This window comes from Papio anubis, chromosome 1 (genome assembly GCF_008728515.1).
Source record: "Papio anubis isolate 15944 chromosome 1, Panubis1.0, whole genome shotgun sequence".
Classification (NCBI taxonomy): Eukaryota; Metazoa; Chordata; class Mammalia; order Primates; family Cercopithecidae; genus Papio; species Papio anubis.
Genome location: NC_044976.1, coordinates 68,576,932 through 68,595,875, shown reverse-complemented (window position 1 = coordinate 68,595,875; position 18,944 = coordinate 68,576,932). Strand labels below are relative to the sequence as shown.

At 35.7% G+C, this 18,944-nt stretch overlaps 2 protein-coding genes across 22 annotated transcripts in view; one reads left to right on the top strand and one right to left on the bottom strand.

Moving 5' to 3' along the window:
- ANKRD13C (ankyrin repeat domain 13C) overlaps positions 1-4,696 on the top strand; it is an 88,005-nt gene extending 83,309 nt beyond the window's left edge. For all 3 annotated transcript variants that reach the window (XM_021942956.2, XM_021942955.2, XM_021942947.2), the window contains one exon: positions 2,448-4,696. In XM_021942956.2, coding sequence (XP_021798648.1) covers positions 2,448-2,508 — 61 coding nt within the window. In that variant the 3' untranslated portion in view covers positions 2,509-4,696. The remainder of the gene's footprint in view (positions 1-2,447) is intronic.
- Positions 4,697-11,961: 7,265 nt separating this feature from the next.
- The window catches only part of SRSF11 (serine and arginine rich splicing factor 11), a 46,660-nt gene continuing 39,677 nt past the window's right edge, over positions 11,962-18,944 (bottom strand). For 9 of the 19 annotated variants that reach the window (XM_009210755.3, XM_021942889.2, XM_021942885.2 and 6 more), the window contains 4 exons: positions 17,140-17,229; positions 13,951-14,067; positions 13,486-13,624; positions 11,962-13,381 (listed from right to left, as the gene is read on the bottom strand). In XM_009210755.3, the coding sequence (XP_009209019.1) occupies positions 13,184-13,381; positions 13,486-13,624; positions 13,951-14,067; positions 17,140-17,229 (544 nt within the window). In that variant the 3' untranslated portion in view covers positions 11,962-13,183. The remainder of the gene's footprint in view (positions 13,382-13,485; positions 13,625-13,950; positions 14,068-17,139; positions 17,230-18,944) is intronic. The other 10 variants (XM_021942875.2, XM_009210764.4, XM_021942926.2 and 7 more) reach the window with 3 other exon arrangements.

The following is an 18,944-nucleotide window of genomic DNA, read 5'->3' as shown; positions in this document are numbered from 1 at the left end:
CTCTCTCTTGGTTTTCTTCCTCCCTCTCTGGCTGCTCCTTCTGGAGTACATTTCCCTCTTCACTCTTGTCACCTTGTATTATATTCTCACTACATCTGCCAAAATTCAAGTTACATCACTACCCTGGTCACACCCTTCCATTGGCTTTCCACCTCATCCAGAGTGAAAACTGAAGTCTTTTTTCTTGGCCTAAACCCCACTGGATCTGGCAGCCTATTTGCCCTCTGACCTCATCGCCTGCTAATCTTCCCCTCATTCATTTGGCTGCAGCCACATTGACCTCCTGGCTGTTCCGAGAATAAACCAGATATTTTCTTTTTAGGGCTTTCGTACTTCGTGTTCTTCTATTTGGAATTTTCTTCCTCCAGGCAACTGCATGGTTTGTTCTTATCTCAGGTCTTTACTGAAAAGTCCCGTCATTGAGGTTTTCCTTTGGCCACCCTGTTCAACAACTCTTACCCCCAACACTGAGACTCCCTATTCTGCTGTTAATGCTTTATTTTTTTCTAGATACTCATCATCATTTACTTGTTGTCTGCCCATCCTAACCAGTGTAATCTCTATAAGTGCATGAATTTTGTTTCTTATTTAGTGATGTATATCCAAAACCTAGAATGGGGTCAGCAAACTTTGTCTGAAAGATAATAAACATTTTAGGCTTTATGGGCTCTATGGTTTCTGTCATAACTACTCTTTTATTTGGAGAATGAGAGCAGCCATAGACAATAGGTAAGTGAGAGGGCATGTTGTGTTCCAAAAAAGCTATTTACAGACACTGAAGTTTGACTTTCATGTAATGTTTTTTTTGTTTTGTTTTTTTGAGATGGAGTCTTGCTGTGTTCCCCAGGCACTAGTGTAGTGGCACAATCTTGGCTCACTGCAACCTCTGCCTCCTGGGTTCAAGCGATTCTCCTGCCTCAGCCTTCTGAATAGCTGGGATTACAGGCACCCGCCACCACACCCAGCTAATTTTTGTATTTTTAGTAGAGACGGGGTTTTGCCACGTTGGCCAGGCTGGTCTTGAACTCCTGACCTCAAGTGATCCACCCACCTCAGCCTCCCAAAGTGCTGGGATTACAGGTGTGAGCTACCACACCCAGCCTAATTTTCACTTCGTGAAATACTATTCTTTTTTCTCACCTAAAAATTTAAAAATGTAAAATATTTTCTTAGCTTATGGGCCTTACCAAAATAGGCATGGCCATAGGACTTACTGTACAGACCCCTGGATAAGGATAGCATCTGCACATAGTAGGTACAAAGGAATGACTTTTTCCTCCAGAAATAACTGGAAACTGTATAACTGGTATGTCGATTATTGTGTTTAAATCTAACTAAGGTATTTTGTTTTGCTTTTTACATAAGAACATAACTTTCTGCAATAAAATACTAGCTTATATCAGTTAGACTTAGTTTACTGTATGTCCTTACCCTAGACACTTGAATTAGCTTTCATACACTCATTTCAGAGTTTAAAAAAAATTATTTATTATTATTATTTTAAATAGAGATAGGGTCTCCCTATGTTGCCCAGGCTGGTTTTGAATTCCTGGGCTCAAGTGATCTTCCTGCCTTGGCCTCCCAAAGTATTGGGATTATAGGTATAGGTGTGAGCCACCACACCCAACCTCATTTCAGAGTTTTAAGGGAATTTCGGAGTTTCTTTATTTTACATATGAAATCCCTGAGGCTCATGAGTAAAATGATTTATAGGAATCTGAACCCAGGCTTTATGATTTGTACTCATGTCAGTAACTCATATGAGGAATGAAACTAAACATTTAATTTAATATATTTGTTCATTTTATTTATTTTACTGTTTCTGGTTCCCGTATAATCATTAACTTGCTCATTTTAATTGCTTGATTTTACTTACAATTTCAGCCAGAAATATATTTCATTTGGAAGATTAGGCTGTGGTGGTGGCATGATATTTTCCCATTTCTGACGAGACTGTTTTTATCCCATATATTTAAGGGATAGGTTGTTTTTAATGTTTTAAAACAAAAAAGGATTAGAGTATTTTACTTGGGCTAGTAAGAGTGAAAAGAAATCAGCTGAAAGAGTTGGAGTAGTATATATACTATAATCTGAAGAAAAAAAAGTCAGAATGCAAAAAGTCCAAAAGTAGCTGTCCCTCTGCCCCAAGACAAAGAAAAAAGGACTGTAGAATCTGGCATTATATTCTTAAGACTAGGAAGGCATGGGATCTTGAGTTTTCAATATAACACTGGATGCCTGAATGTCTTTTTCTCCTCACTAATTAATACCCAGAACTCTCTCTGAAACACACACTCAGTACTACATATTCTTCTGATTCTTGAGGTGTTTTTTTTTTTTTTTTTTATTTTAACATTTTAAAGAGTATGGACATCTCCTTAGTACTTTGTAGTCTATGAATATTAACATTTGATTTTACAATGTTATCATTGATGTTCTCTCTGTAGATATACCTGTGTTTCCCACAATCACAGCCACTGTGACTTTTCAGGAGTTTCGATACGATGAATTTGATGGCTCCATCTTTACTATACCTGATGACTACAAGGAAGACCCAAGCCGTTTTCCTGATCTTTAACTGACGTGGAAAAGGATGCTGTCTAACCAAGGAAAGAAAATGCAGAGACCCTAGAAGTGGATCCAAATAGAAGGGACAAATGCTTTCAGTGAAGAAAAGGGAATTACATGTTGAATTGACGCATCAGTAATACGATACAGTGAAATGGGCCTCTAATAACGATTTCAGCGAGTTTTCTGATGTGCCATTTTTGGTCTTTTTAAAAATATACATATTATAAATGTAATAGTTTGACACATTAATGACCCTAAGACCTTCGTATGTAAAGCAGCTATGAGTGCTGTGATTTGTTTTTAAAAATTTTTACACTTCTTGTTGAAATATATATGCATATAAATATATCTATATCTATATCTAAAACACTCCTGGACCATTAACGTAAATTAAATGTCTTAAGAGGTATGGAGCCCTTTTAAACTTGTCATCTTTATGCAAGGTGACATTTATAAATATTCCTTCGAGCTTTGTTTTCATAAAATGTAAACTATGTAACATTATGTATAGTTCAGTAATTTGAATGTTTGTTCAATATAATGAACTAGAAGGAATGCAATTTTCTGTAGATGAATGAACCAAATGGTAACCATTAAACAATTGCATTTATATGTTGCAATACATTTCAGAAGGAGCGTTCACTCTGCAGGGAATAAGGTACCTCCTTTAGCACCTTAGTGCAATTCATTGTGGTGCTATTTGTTTTTACCTGAATGTTTGTTACTAATCTTCCTTTCATAGAACCTCTATTTTTTTTTTTTCTAAACTTGAGTTTGAGTCCTTGTTATGTTCATCATAAGGCAATGGTTAGCATGTTTAAAATATTCCTCTTCCAAATCTCAGCACTTTAAAAAGAATTCCAAATTTTTAAACTTGCTTCCTAATAAGTGCACATCAGTCTGATTATTTTGTTTGTTTTTAGTAGAATATGGATGCATTGGTGTCAGTTTTAAAAAACAATACACATATTTTGGACAACCCTACATATTTAATCCTTTCAAAATAAGATAAAAACATTTTATATGCTAACAATATATTTGTTACAAGTCCAGAAGTATACGCAAGATTGATTACTCCTATTGCTTATTTTTTTTAAATCACAGGAAAATATTGATTTCATTGTCTCCAAAGTGATAAAATCATGTATTAGTCATTTTTGCACTTAAAATTTTTCTTATTTATTCCAAGATGGTTTGAAGGTCCAAGTATGAAAATAAATTAGGGGGAATAATGTATAACAGTTATAAAGTATCATGTTGTATTAAAGAGCTTACTTACATCGATGTTTTTAAAATGTATCCTGATGAATATCTGAAGAATGCATCTGTCAAGTTTTTTAGCCTGACCAGTAGCTTAAACTTTTTCCAGGATTTTAGGTAATTTGAAAGGAGTTTAGAGACCCTTATTGAAAATATGATTTAAAAATCCAAAGTATAAACCATAAGAAAAATTTTAAATAAACATCTTTAAAGCTACATCTTCCATACTGATACATGCATTGCATATGTTGACATTAAGTACATTTTATAATGAAGAAAAATAATCATAGTTAAAAATTGAAAGACCTAATTACTACCTTACATGAGCCTATTGAATTTTGGGGAACGTGTTAGTAAACCCAGACTAGCTTTGTTGAATAGAAGTTGATCCCTGTTATTTAGGAAATGGGTAGATCAAATGACTTAGAGACTGAATTATCCTATCAGTGGTTATGTGGGGTTGGAGACGCTGAAAGGCAGTGATCACTGTTGCTTCTAGGCTCCCTTACTTTGTAGGAATATGGTATACTTTCAGGAATATTCTATATATGTTTTCATAAGTACAGACAACTTAGGGAGGAAAAAAACATGGGTAATTGAAGCTTGTGGTTTATTAATTCCCTAACAGCACAGCTATGAATATTTTGCTGGGGTACACTGGAGGTAGGAAGACTACTGGAAATTTTTGCACTTGAATTTTGTTTTTAAAGCTGTTTTCTTTAAAGAATGGTAGAAACAGATTATCCATTCCAAAGTGTCTTTTCTGTGATCACAAAGAGCAAACAAATGTCAATATCTCTTATGATGGTGAAAAAAAGGAATTAATCGATGCAAATAAACTTTTCACAGTATTACTTTTAATGAAGATTTTTTGAAATGTGCCTTTTAATCCAGTTAATGAAGCTATATGCAGTGTTTCAAATGAATAAGTCAAAACACCATATGTTTTCATAATACCACATGAAAAATCAAGATTTTGCAATATAGGTACGTAAAATTTTATATGTTCTTCTCCATTTGTGATTTTGAAACTGTTTAAATTGGGTAGGGGACCATCGCATAGTCATCTTCAATAGCCATTTAGAAATGCGTAATATTCTTCCCCACTGGTATGGTATCCAGAGAAGATAGGTTTCCATCTTTGAGAAAATAATTCTCTGATAAGACAATTTGCCCTCTGTAGACATTCACATACAGAGAATTGCCACACTTCATAAAAGGGGAGTATGAAGTAGATGCCCTGATTTTTGGGAGTATAAGTACATATGATGGTTTAGAAACTGTCACATCTGTCTGCTGATAACTGTTGGTAGATGAAAAACTAGTTTCCTTCTGCTCAGAACTGGAATTAAGCCCCACTCATGCTAATAAAAATGGGTTTTTATAGTATTATTTACATACAGTTTATTATTCACACCCTGGGGGAGGGTAATGAATAATGATTATTTAATGAGCCCTCTTCCTAGTTTTCCCTAAGTCTACAGAAGACAAAGATCCTGTTTCCAGGCCATGGAAAGGGCTGAAGTAAATATTGTAAATAAACAGAGTTGACCCTTGAACAACATGGAGGTTAGGGGTTCAGTTGAAAATCTGCATATAAGTAGACCTGTGCAGTCCAAACCTGTGTTGTTCAACTGCTGAATTAAAGGTGCTTCCTTCTCCTCATTGATATTACCCATATTTACAAACATGCTAGAGAAAAACTTGGAGTAGACAACTTTAGGTGAATTAGAAGTCCTTGTATTATGCTAGCTTTTAAAATGGAGTAAAAAATTATTAATCTCAGCTTAGTATGGGACATAATATGCCTCTGCTGTTAACTCCAGCAAAAGGTATTTTAATCTTGTTTTCTGAAATGAACAAAATGCATTCTTACCAAAGTTACTATATTTGCAAACTTTGGAAACTTTCAAAAACAGCTGGTGTAAAACTTGCCCCTATTAGAGAAGTGGACAGGAGGTATTAAATCACTTGTAAAGAGATAGCAGAACTAAGCTTAGTAAAAGCCCATGATTTGTTTGTATACTATAAATTAGCCAAAACTACTCTTGCAAAGCAGTTTATGTCAGAAATCTGGGGCAGTAATAACTCTGGTTGCCACTTAAAAATTTCATAACATGTTAAGTATCACATTTTTTACATCATGCAAACCATCCTTACAGAGTGAGCTTACCTTGTGATGAGCTTTTTAATTGTTATAGTTGATTTTAGAAGAGTAGTACTTTTCTTTAGTCATAATGGTACCTATGGTACATGGAATTACAATTTTGCTTTTTCCACACACTGAAAAATATTGAAGCAAAATCTCCTAAGAACTTCTAAGAAAGGTACTTGTTAATCATTCTTGGTTTTCATCATGTTTTGTAGGTGAAAATGACTTTAACTAGCTTAGAGAAGAAACATTATCTGACATAAGACCAAAAAGATAAAACCCACCACTTACTTACCTGTACCTCCCATATATAGAGTTCTTGGTGACTAAAGAAGGATGACAGTGATTGGGATGTTCTAAATACAGTTGTGTGTCCCTTAATGATGGGCATATGTTCTGTGGAATGCAGCAGGTGATTTTGTCATTGTGAGAACCATATTGAGTGTACTTACACAAACCTAGGTGGTATAGCCGACCACTCACCTAGACTATACGATAAAGCCTATTGCTCTGAGGCCACAAGCCTGTTCAGCATATTATTGTACTGAGCACCGTGGGCAATTCTAACACAATTTGTGTATTACACAAATTATACTTACATAATAATATATTTGTGTATCTAGACATAGAAAAACTACAGTAAGAATATGATATAGAAAGATAAAAATGGTATACTTGCATAGGGCATTTAGCATAAATGGAACTTGCAGGACTGGAAATTGCTCTAGGTGAGCCAGTGAGAGAGTAGTGAGTGAATGTGAAGGCCTAGGACATAACTGTACACTCCTGTGGACTTCATAAACACAGTTAAGCTATGCTAAATATATTTTTAACATTTCTTTTAATAATAAATTAACCTTAGCTTACTGTAACTTGTTACTTTATAAGTTTTTAAATTTATTTGTTTATTATATATATATATTTTTGAGATGGACTCTTTCTCTGTCACCCAGGCTGGAGTACAGTGGTGCAATCTCTGCTTACTGCAACCTCCACCTCCTGGGTTCAAGCAATTCTCCTGTCTTAGCCTCCCGAGTAGCTGGGACTACAGGCGCCTGTCACCAAGCCCGGCTAATTTTTGTATTTTTAGTAGAGACGGATTTTCACCTTGTTGGTCAGGCTGGTCTGGAACTCCTGACTTCAGGTGATCCACCCGCCTTGGCCTCCCAAAGCGCTTTAAATTTTTTAACTGACTCTTGCAATAACACTTCGCTTAAAACACATGGTACAGCTATCTACAAATATTCTTTCTTCATATCCTTATTCTGCGAGCTTTTTTCTATTTAATAAAATTTTTACTTTTTAACTTTTTTTTTTTTTTTGAGATGGAATCTCTGTCACTGGAGTGCAGTGGCACGATCTCGGCTCACTGCAACCTCCGCCTCCCTGGTTCCAGTGATTCTCCTGCCTTAGCCTCCCGACTAGCTGGGACTACAGGCACACGCCACCATGCCCAGCTAATTTTTGTATTTTTAGTAGAGACGGGGTTTCACCATGTTGGCCAGGATGGTCTTGATCTCTTGATCTTGTGATCCACCCACCTCTGCCTCCCAGTGCTTGGATTACAGGCATGAGCCACCGCACCTGGCCTTACTTTTTAGCCTTTTTTTAAAAAACTAAAACACACATTATGCTAGGCTTACACAGGGTCAGGATCATCAATGTCACTGTCTTCCGCCTCCACATCTTGTCCCACCAGAAGGTCTTAAGGGGCAATAACATGCATAGAGCTGTCATCTGCGGTGATGACAGTACCTCCTGAAATACCTTCTGCAGGACCTGCCTGGGGTTGTTTTTCAGATAACTGTTTTTTTTTTTTTTTTTTTTTTTTTGTAATAAGTAGAACACACATACTGCAAAAATAAATAGTAAATACATAAACCAGTAATAATTTATTACCAAGTATTATGTATGGTACATAATTGTATGTACTATACTTTTATACAACTGGCAGCAGAGTACACCAGCATCACCAGAAACACATAATTCACTGGGCTAGGATGTTACAATGGCTACGATGTCACTAGGTGATAGGAATTTTTCAGCTCCATTATAATCTTATGAGACCGCGATCCTATATGCAGTCCATTGTTGACCAAAACGAGGCAACATTATGCAGTGCATGACTAATGAATATGGATAATGTAGGAGTTTTGGAGGGCTGAAGTGAAACAAATTTTGTAGCTTACACACATTGCTTATCTGCTGCTCCTTTGGGATGAGGCGGCAGTTGGGCCTGCAGTTGTTCCACTGTCCCCAGATCCTCCTTCAGCTTCTCAGACTCCTTGGCCAGCTATATTTTGCTCCATGATGAAGTGTCCTGGCTTTGGAAGGACATCCATGCCACCAAGGTCAGAAGCAGTGAGATCTGACCAGAGTTTCAGTCCATGTTTGTGGGTTCCAGCTTGTGCTTGTGGCTGGTTCCAGCTTATTCCTAGTGCCACCATCCCTCCCACAATCATTCACCTTTGCTTTCCAACTGCCTAAAATGAACTTCAACCTCCAGCATCAGATGCAAAGATGAAGCCTTACAAACTACTTAACCAGGTCTCACCATTGTTGATGTCACCTCTCTGTTAAAAAGTGTATCTTCTAGTGGTTCTGCTTCTCTGAATCCTGACTGATATATTAATTTTGTGGAAAGATAAATATGTTCTTAATCTACTTGATGCTTGTCTTCCAAAGTTTGGCATTTAAATGAACTTTTTTTTTTTTGAGATGGAGTCTCGCTCTGTTGCCCAGGCTGGAGTGCCTGCCTCCTGAGTTCAAGCGATTCTCCTGCCTCAGCCTCCCAAGTAGCTGGGATTACAGGTATGCACCACCACATCCAGCTAATTTTGTATTTTTAGTAGAGATGGTTTCGTATTTTTATTAAGATGGTTTCACCACCATGTTGGCCAGGATGGTCTCGAACTCCTTACTTCAAGAGATCCACTCACCTCAGCCTCCCAAAGTGCTGGGATTGCAGGCGTGAGCCACTGCACCCTGCCCTAACTAGCTTTTTCTTAAAAAAGACATCATGGTACTAATTTTAGTGACAGTGCATTGCAAAAATCACCTTTAATAAATTGAGAAATCTGAGAATGATGTGAATGTGTCACTTCTATTATTGATGTAAGAACATTTTATTGGTCACCTAAAAATACTAGTCATATCAGACTCTAAATTGCCTTAAGACTGATAAACATTGGCCGGGCACGGTGGCTCATGCCTGTAATCCCGAGGTGGGCAGATCACAAGGTCAGGAGACGGAGACCATCCCGGTCAACATGGTGAAACCCTGTCTAGTAAAATTACAAAAATTAGCTGAGCATGGTGGCGCATGCCTGTAATCCCAGCTACTCAGGAGGCTGAGGCAGGGGAGTTGCTTGAACCCGGGAGGCAGAGGTTTCAGTGAGCCAAGATTGCACCACTGCACTCCAGCCTGGCGACGACCATGACAGAATTAAACTCTGTCACTCACACACACACACATGACTGCTAACCATCTTCTATGATAAACCTTAAGTATATTCTAAGGAATATTCCCACTGATAAAAGAATTGTCATGGTACTCACCTGTTTGCTAACAATGTCTAAATAAATTTCACATATACTTTGACATAAAACGAAAATGAGAATAGAAACAAAACTGAGTAAAACAGGTTGAAATTTGAAATATCTACCACTCCAAAATTGTCTTGTTGAGAAATTTAGAAAGGTATAATTACTACTTCCGCTAATAAAACTTTAATAGACATTCTGAATGCTTTTAAAAGTACGAGTAACAATTCCATTACACCCATATTTAATTAAAACACAACTACATGTACTTGATTAGAAAAAATAGTTCAAGCAGCACAGGAATGAAATGCATTCGTTGGTTTTGAGGCAGACTGAGGGAAAAGAAATCTCAATTCCATGTGAAAAGATGTGTACCAATCTACAAACAGTATGCATGGATCCAACCCTTCATCTAGTGCCAAATTGAAAGTGATAAATTTTGCTAGAGATAAATTTGATGTATTGATAATACTGTAATCTTTATAAGCTGCACAATGCACACTCCAGAACCTGACTCAGTTTTAAGATGTAGCTCCAAGGTTAACAGTAATTTTTATCCTCTACCTCCTTTAATTCCTTTTCCCAAGTGCCTATTTACATTTTTCTATCTTCCATGTATAGAATTACCACTAGGAAACTTACCTAAGATTCATCTTCATGAAAACATTAAGGGCAACACAGCCTTTTCAATAAAAGGTATGCAATTTATTTTGTGCTTTTAACATTATCCCCTGCACAAATTAATTACACAACTTTTAAGGGCCTCATAATCAAACAGCAGCTATCATTTAATGTCCCAGGCACCAAAGGCTACATTTTAAAAACTACTGTTTTACAGATACAGATGGGGTCTTGCTGTTACCCAAGCAGGAGTGCAGTGGCATGATCATAGTTCACTGCAGCCCCAACTCCTTGGGTTCAAAGTGATCCTCCTGCCTCAACCTCCACAGTGGCTAGAACTACAGGTGTGCATCACCACACCTGGCTATTTTTTTTTTTTTTTTTTTTTGTAGACAGGGTCTTGCTATGTTGCCTAGGCTGGTCCTGGGCTCAAGCGCTCCTGCCTTGGCCTCCCAAAGTGTTGGGATTACAGGCATGAGTCATAGTGCCCAGCCAACAACTTTTATATGCACTGGGAAGCCAAAAAAATTCATGACCTGCTTTATTGCAGTAGTCTGGAACGAAACCCACAATACCTCCGAGGTATGTCTGTACTTTACAAGGTAGCAATCACTTCCATTTTACCCCTAGGATACTGAAGGTAAGGAACAGTTACCCCAGCTCTATGAAATAAAGACCAAATGCATGACTGGACTCTATCTTTCCATTTAAAAAAGCTCATTGTATAGCTACCACCTCTCATTTACTCCTAAAGAATTAAAGCAAATAAATAAGGACAAAACATTTTTTCTAACAAAAACCACTTTTATTTTTAAATCAATTTACTATCAAATACAGAACAGAACTCGGTGTGGAGGCAGTGTTTGATTTCAACTGGTTATCTGTTAAAAGGCTTATGTCCCAGTGCAACACTACCTTTGTGCAGAAAATGTTCACTGAAAATAAATATCCTAAGAATGGATAATCTTCACTGCAGCATCTTGTCAGTGGCACTACTTTTAAAAAAATGATTCCCTTTAGAAAAGCTAGTGTATTTGTATTCAGAGATTACAAGTGAGGGAGCAGACTGTAAATGTTATTAGGTTTACCATACGTGAAATTTGTTTTTGTCTTACAAAAATGGCCATGTCACATGGTTCACCTTTTATCTACTGAAGTTTAAAACAAATGTCATTTGTGTTCAACTTTGTTTTTTAAAAATGCAGTGATTAGGACCATTATTAGAACTTCTTTTACTCACTATAGACAAAATTCCTTTTGATAAAATCTTTAAAAAGTTACTACAAACCATAAAAACAATGCTGCTTTTCTATATGGCATTTCAGTTTTTAGGTTAAAAAAAAAATTCTATTTATACTCAAAACTTGGATAAAAGCTACAATTCCAAGTCTCATTTTCCCTTAACCCCATCCACCCAAACACTACTCCTTTCATAAATGAATACACTATTTAGTACTGTACAGTAAATACATATCATTGACAGCTTCTATACTACTCCAGAAAAGGCAAATATCTATATTCACCGAAAATATAAATTTGCTAAATATAGGTGGGATTTGTTTATACTAAAGTTCATTGCTTTATCCAACCCCATTCTCACACAAAAAATAAGCAGTAAAATGATACTAAGCTAAGAAAAGGACTGTTTTGGATAGAAATTAAATCATTTTTGACAATTTTGATGGCAATTATCACTACAGTGATAGACTTCCTCTTTTTACTATACTGAAACATGTGGACAGAAAGGGAAATAATTTGTAGAATGAATGAGGTAAATGTCATACATTCAATAGTGTAAATAAATACAAATACAGTTTTACAGGAACATGAACATAAGTTTAAGGGTTTTATTATCAAAGTCTTGTAAAACAATTTCAGAAACTGTACATCAACATGGCACAGACTGTAGCCTACTTTTGTTTCTACTGCACAAAAGTGAAGCCTGACACTTCTGTAACTAACAGTTGCCTAACTACTTTGCATATATAACATGAAATCACCGTGTGCATAAGATTACTACTGCAGTAACACAAATTTATTGGTTTTATACAACTTGAGATCAAATAAAGGTACATTATCAAGTAGATTTGTCTTATTTTAAAAGCATATGAAGGTCAACTTAAAATGCACTACCCCTTTTTTCCAACACAGAGCTTAAAACAAATTAATCAAAGAGTGGAAAATTAAAAATAAAGGCAAGAGATAAGTTTGTTTTTTTTTTTTTTTCCCTTTAAGATGGACTCAGGATAGGTAGATAGCTTTCACTGATGTAGATGTGGAATAAATTATTACTTCAGGAAAAAAATTCCCAAACATTGTATGAAAAAGTATACAACTCTACTTCAAAATATGCTATTTACTCACTGCCAAAGACAGTTTTATTTGAAATCTTGTTTCTGTATTTAAACCCTAATTAGCCACCAAAAAAGGTTAGTGCATAATAACCTTTCAAAGTTAAATAAAAGCCACAAAATTTTGCCACAAGGCTTAAAGGATTATCTATTTCAAATGCTCATTTCCAGATGTAACTATAAGAATGTTAATTTCTCATGTCAACAAACAAGACCATAAGCAGATCCATCATGTTGGAGGATTTTAATGACATTTAGGATATTCTTGCCACAATAACATGCAATCAGTGCATTTCCTACATGGCCCTATTACGGTAATGAATCAAATTATAGAAATACTATAAGTGAACTTACTTAATAAAGGAGATCATACGACATAAACAATCCATGCCTGCTGTATGTAGATGCATGCAGCTTTTCATTTTTGTTATGAAGCAGCACCAGAATAGTAAAACTGCTTGGTTACTCAATCAGATTTCACCATGACAAGAATTGGTTACCTCGTACCATTTTCTAAAAGCTTTTTTGATGTAAATAACTAATATCAGTAACAGGAGCTTTATAACCATTTATAACTCAGAGCTGTATACATCTAGGTTTGAGATGAACAAATACAGCATTAAGAAATCACACAAAGGAATGACACTGATGCAGGTATACAGTTGGATTCCCACAGAGGCAATATTCAGTCACTCATATCCATGTCTTCTTCATGATGATCATCCCCATTCACTTTGGATTCTCTTAGTGAATCACCAGTTCCCTTTTCCACAGAACATTCCTTTGTTTTAGGGGAACCTGTTTCTATTGGTTTCTTCTCTTCCTTTTTCTCTTTCTCACTGTCATACCCCTGTTCTTCTTCATCATAATCCCGTGTAACCTGCTTTGCCAAGGAGAATAATACAAGTAAACTTCTCCAAAGAAAAATAACTTCTGAAAGTACCAACATCAACCCAAATATAAAAATAAATCAATTTGTAAACATACTTTTACATCTTTATCACTCTCTGATTTTCTTTCCCGGTCCTTTTCCTTATCTTTACTCTTCTTCTTCTTGCTTGTTGATCGTTCTCTTTCATCCCTACTTCTTTCTTTGTCTTTATCTTTCTTCTTCTCCTTTTTATGTCTAGAATGACAGTAAAACGTGCAGCAACAGGTTTAACTTGTTTAGATAAGCCTGACCCAACTTCACAGGATGTAAGTAGTACAGCAAAGATCCAACTTCAAAATCTTGGACCATCAAAGTACACAAGTAACATAGGCTACAAAACTAACTTGGTTACAGGACTAAAGTGTTCAATCCTTCATGGTGTTTAAGTCACAAGTCAGAAAGAGAATACATTAAAATATTCTTAGGAACTGTAACTGCTGAAAAGAAAAACTACAGGACAGTTTTAAAAGGAAAAACCTCTGAAAAATACAAAAATATTTTTAAATGATTAACATTCTTACCTCCTAGGGGATGGTGAGCGAGACAATTTTCTTTTAGGAGACCGAGGCTTTTTAGGAGATCTTGTTCCACTCCTGCTCCTTCGTCGTCGTCTCTCTCTAGAACCACAAATGTGTAAACTAGGTTTTAAAATACAGTGTGATCTTAAAAATGCAGACACATCATAGATGGTTCTAACAATGAAAGATGAGGCCGGGTGTAGTGGCTCACGCCTGTAATCCCAGCACTTTGGCAGGCTGAGGTGAGGGGACTGCTTGAGCCCAGGAGTTCCAGACTAGCCTGGGCAACATGGTGAAACTGTCTCTATAAAAAATACAAAAAAATTAGCCAGGTGTGGTGGTGCATGCCTGAAGTCCCAGCTACTCAGGAGGCAGAGGTAGCAAGATCACTTGAGCCTGGGGAGGTTGAAGCTGGAGTGACTTGTGATAGGGCCACTGCACTCCAGCCTGGGCAAGAGAGAGAGAGACCCTGTCTCAAAAAACAAAAAACAAAAAACAAACAAACAAAAAAAACCGATAAATGAAAGATTGTTTCACAATACTGGTATGAGCTAAACAATTAAATGAGTAATATAAACATCTGCAAACCATGTACCTTTCCCTTTACTACCCTCAAGAAAACTCCTAATTTCTAGCAATTCTTTTAATTGCTGACAAAATGTTAGAAATAGTAAGCTTAAGAAAAAACTGATTTAACAAAACTAATGTGAGAGGGGTGACGTGTGAAGTAAACTATTACTGAAGTAGTTAGTTTTTGGTTCAAACATTCAGTGTTCAAAGTAAGTACAGAATAATTCAATAATGTGATACAGAAGGTAGTTACTAATAAAATATCCCCATATTCACCTTTAAATCATTAGATGAAATTCAGAGAACTAGTTAGAGCAAAGGTAGAAACCCTATACTCTAGCAAAATTGCCCCCCCAGTACCCCAACAACCCTGCTTTCACCAATTACTTTGAAGATATACAGCCTTCCTCTCCTTTTTACTGTGACTTAAAAAAAAATTCTGTTCTTGATTCTCAAAAGTTATCAGACTTAAAAAAACCCTGTACTTAGTTGTCTAGTTTCCAAATGAAGCTTTTTTTCTACTTATATAGCCCTCTGTGATCCCTGTCCTGGAAACAATACACATAACTGAGTATTCACTTATCAAACATTGTCACGACTGTGTACCTTATACTTTTTGCTACTGTCTTGTGTAATTGAAACTCCAAATTCTCTAGATGGAAGAAATATTTTGTATTACATTTCCGTGTCCCTCAATAGACTGTAGCACGACTACAAACACAGTGGGTATTTAATAACTCACAGAAGATGCCTTAATTTAGAGCGACCCAATAATACAGCATGAGAAGGTACTTACATTATATAAAGCAACAGGTTAAAAAAAAAAAAAACAAAAAACGCCTCAACAGTTTTTAAAGTAAGAAAATACATGTAGTACTTCCCATCTTTTCTATCTGTCACCTACCCCTCAGGTCTGATGTAGCATTTCCTTCTGTATTTATATTTGGTTTCGTTTTCATCCTTAAAAATTTAGTTTTTAAGAAAATTTTCATCACCCCAAAAACTTCTTAACCTTTAGCTATCACTCCAATCCTATCTCCCCAGCAATCAGTAATCTACTTGGTATCTTTATGGATTTGCCTATTCTGGGCATTTCACATAAAAGGAATCACGCAATACATGGCCTTTTATGGATGTTTCCAAGTTTCATCCATACTGTAGCATGTATCAATCTTATTTATTGCTGAAAAATATTCAGCTATATAGATATACCATTTTGTTTATCCATTTGTTAATGATATTTGAGTTAACTTTTTGGCTATTACGAATAATGTCACAAACATTCACGTAAAGTTTCTGTGTTTTCATTTTTCCCCAAGAGTACAACTGGAGGATCAAAAACCTCTTATGTTTAACATTTTTAGGAAATGCCAGACTGCTTTCTAAAACACCTGTATCAGTCTATATTCATACTAGCAATGCACAGGGTTCCAATTTCCCCACATCCTAATCAACACTTACTGTCATCTGTCAGGCTCGGCTATCATCTGTCTTTCTGATTTAAAACCATCCTGGTGACTGTGACGTATCTCGCTGTGGTCTGGTTTGCATTTCCTTGGTGACTAATAATGTTGAACAGATTTTATGTACTTACTAGATATTTGTATATCTCCCTTGGAGAAATGGCTACAGATTCTTTGCCATTTTTAAATTGGGTTGCCTTTCTATTGCTGAGTTGTAAGAGTTCTTTATATATTCTATATTAAGTTCCTTATCAGATATATAATTTGCAAGTATTTTCTATCTAGCATTTTAGGTTTTTACTTTCTTGATAGTATCCTTTGGAATACAAATGTTTTAAATTTTGGTGAATTCCAAAAATTTGTCTTTTCTTCTGTTTCTTATGCTTTTGAAGTCATATCTAGGAAACCACCAAGCTCATGGTCTCAAAGATTCACTTTTGTTTTCTTCTGAAGGTTTTACAGTTTTGGCTCTTACATTTAGGTCTTTTATACATTTCAGTTAAATTTTTTATATGGCATGAACCTCCTAGTGAATTTAAGTAATGTTGATGAATAAAACAGGCACTGCAGCAAAACATGTGAATGAGATCTGAAAAATGGAATGAAGTCTAGCCCTTACTAATATCATACAAATCCCAAATTAAGGATGAAAATGTGCTTTTCGTGCAGTTTGTGCAATTGAAAGTCTGCAACATTTCAATTTTCACTGACAGCTTAAAGATAGAATTAGTCTAAGAATGACACAAACCAGAATCTGCATTACTTTCCCATTAATTCAACAATCATTAAAAGGGATAGAAAAATTATCAAGTACTAACATGCAGATGATAAATATAGCTAACTATAATAAACTTTCTTAATGGAACAATTTAGTATGGTTTAGCCATTAAAACTTAAAACTATAAAGAGAAAAACTCACCTCTGTTGAATTCCATGTTACTTCAAATATACTCTAGACCACAAAATATTAAGTAAAAAGAAAAATAAACTACATTATTCTTCACAAATTGCCTTTTAAAAACTTCAATAACGGCAAAATGTAACTTTTTTCAACACTGAAATACTTATGTTCTGGAAAAGACTTCATATTCACAGCATACTGATACTGTTAGAAGCAAAGTTAAAAAATAATTGCCAAGAATTCACAATGCCACCTTACCTGCTTGCACTTCTAGAACGTCTGGCTGTGCTGTAACTTTTTGGTGGTGTTTTAGAACGTTTCTTTTCTTTGTCTTCTTTCTTTTTGTCTCTAACAAACGAACACAATTGATCAATGCATTAGAAGACTCAGCTGATGCCAATTTATATAGCACTACATACACAAGAATATAATCAGATCTAATCCCATTCTTAAAAGCATAAATGTTATTCTGACAGAAACTGTTTTAAAAATAATACTTCACATGGCATATCTGAAGTACAGTAACTTCTTTTAAAATCCTATCTTCCTAGGTTTTCTCCTGAGTAGACTAAAGTAGACGATGGGTGAGAAAATAACTAGGATGTTGGCTTGAAATGTCTGGTAAAAACCAGTAAGTTAACTGTCTCTAGTCTCCTCAAGACTCCTTTTTCTCTCAGCTTATTACCACTTCCCCAACCCACCTCTCCTATCAGGCCAAAACCCATAGAGCACTACCAAAATCATTCATCAACATCATGAATATTCTTCCAAGACACATATCCCCTGTCAACCTCTATCATGGATCAAACAAGCTTTTATCTTTTTCTGCTGCTATGTATTATGAACTATTCAGGGCTTATTAGAAAAATATCATTAACAGATTGTGACTATAGCCATAACTCAATTTTATTTTTTTACAGATTCCTATAAATTTTTACTCCTCACAATATTTTTTCCCCAAGATCATCATTCTCCCCAAGACGCTGAGCAAAGAGTAGATAAATGATATATATTTGTTGAATGAGAAGTCTCATAACCCCCCTCTTTATTCTCTAATTTTAGGAATCAAAGTATCCCTCTCTTACTATTCTAAGCTAATGTTTCCACTCTATATTCTCTATTTCATTTTTTTCCCCTTCTTTGCTCATCCTCGGTTCCCTCTTCATTCAGTCTTTATCATTGTTCCCTCTTCATTCAAATCTTTATCATCTAACTCCTGGATTACTCGAACAGTCCCCTAGTAGGTTCCAGTCATGCCTCCCATAAACTGATTCTGTACTCTGTCATGAATCTTTTAAAGTACAAACCTGAAAATATTAATTCCCTGTTCACCATTTTCAACCCATTCCAGTTGCCTCCTGGATCAACGGCATAGTGTGAACAACAAAGCCTTCCATGATCTGTCTCATTATATTTTCCTGATCTCATTTTCTAGTCCTACTACACCAAAATACTGTTATTTCAAGAAACACCCTTCTCGACCTGAAAGCATGCCCCACGTTGAAGTCTAGTCAAATCTTTCAGAATTTAATACTCGAGTCATTCTCAAACTTCTTCCAACATCAGCAAGTAGCAATCATCATTTAACAGTTCCTCCCTTGTAACTAAATCCATCACTCCTCTCCTAGCAATCAGAAAGTCCTTCAAGAAATGTTTAATTCCATTGTATAACTGTTCTATTGACCTTGTTTGATTCACTCTGTAGCACATAAGGGTTTAACAAAGACAGTAAAGCTACCCCCACTCTTGTTCTCATCAGTTGAGTTTTATGCTTCCCAAGAGTAAGTTATGTTGTGTCCCCAGCTATATACTTAATGACATGATTTAACTAAATATATAAATGAACAAAATAATGCCAAATACAGTAGCTTCTAGAAAATTAAGATATTTTAGCAAGAGATAAAAAGCAGTTGCTAAAAAAACTAAGTGCTGTGAAACTGTATGCCTCACAACTATAAATGATTGGGGGCATACTAATTTAAAAGTGCTTGGCTCTACACAAAAAGACTGGTTTTTGAATGTATTTTTAGATGGAAATAAAACGTTAAGGTGTTTCTTATGAA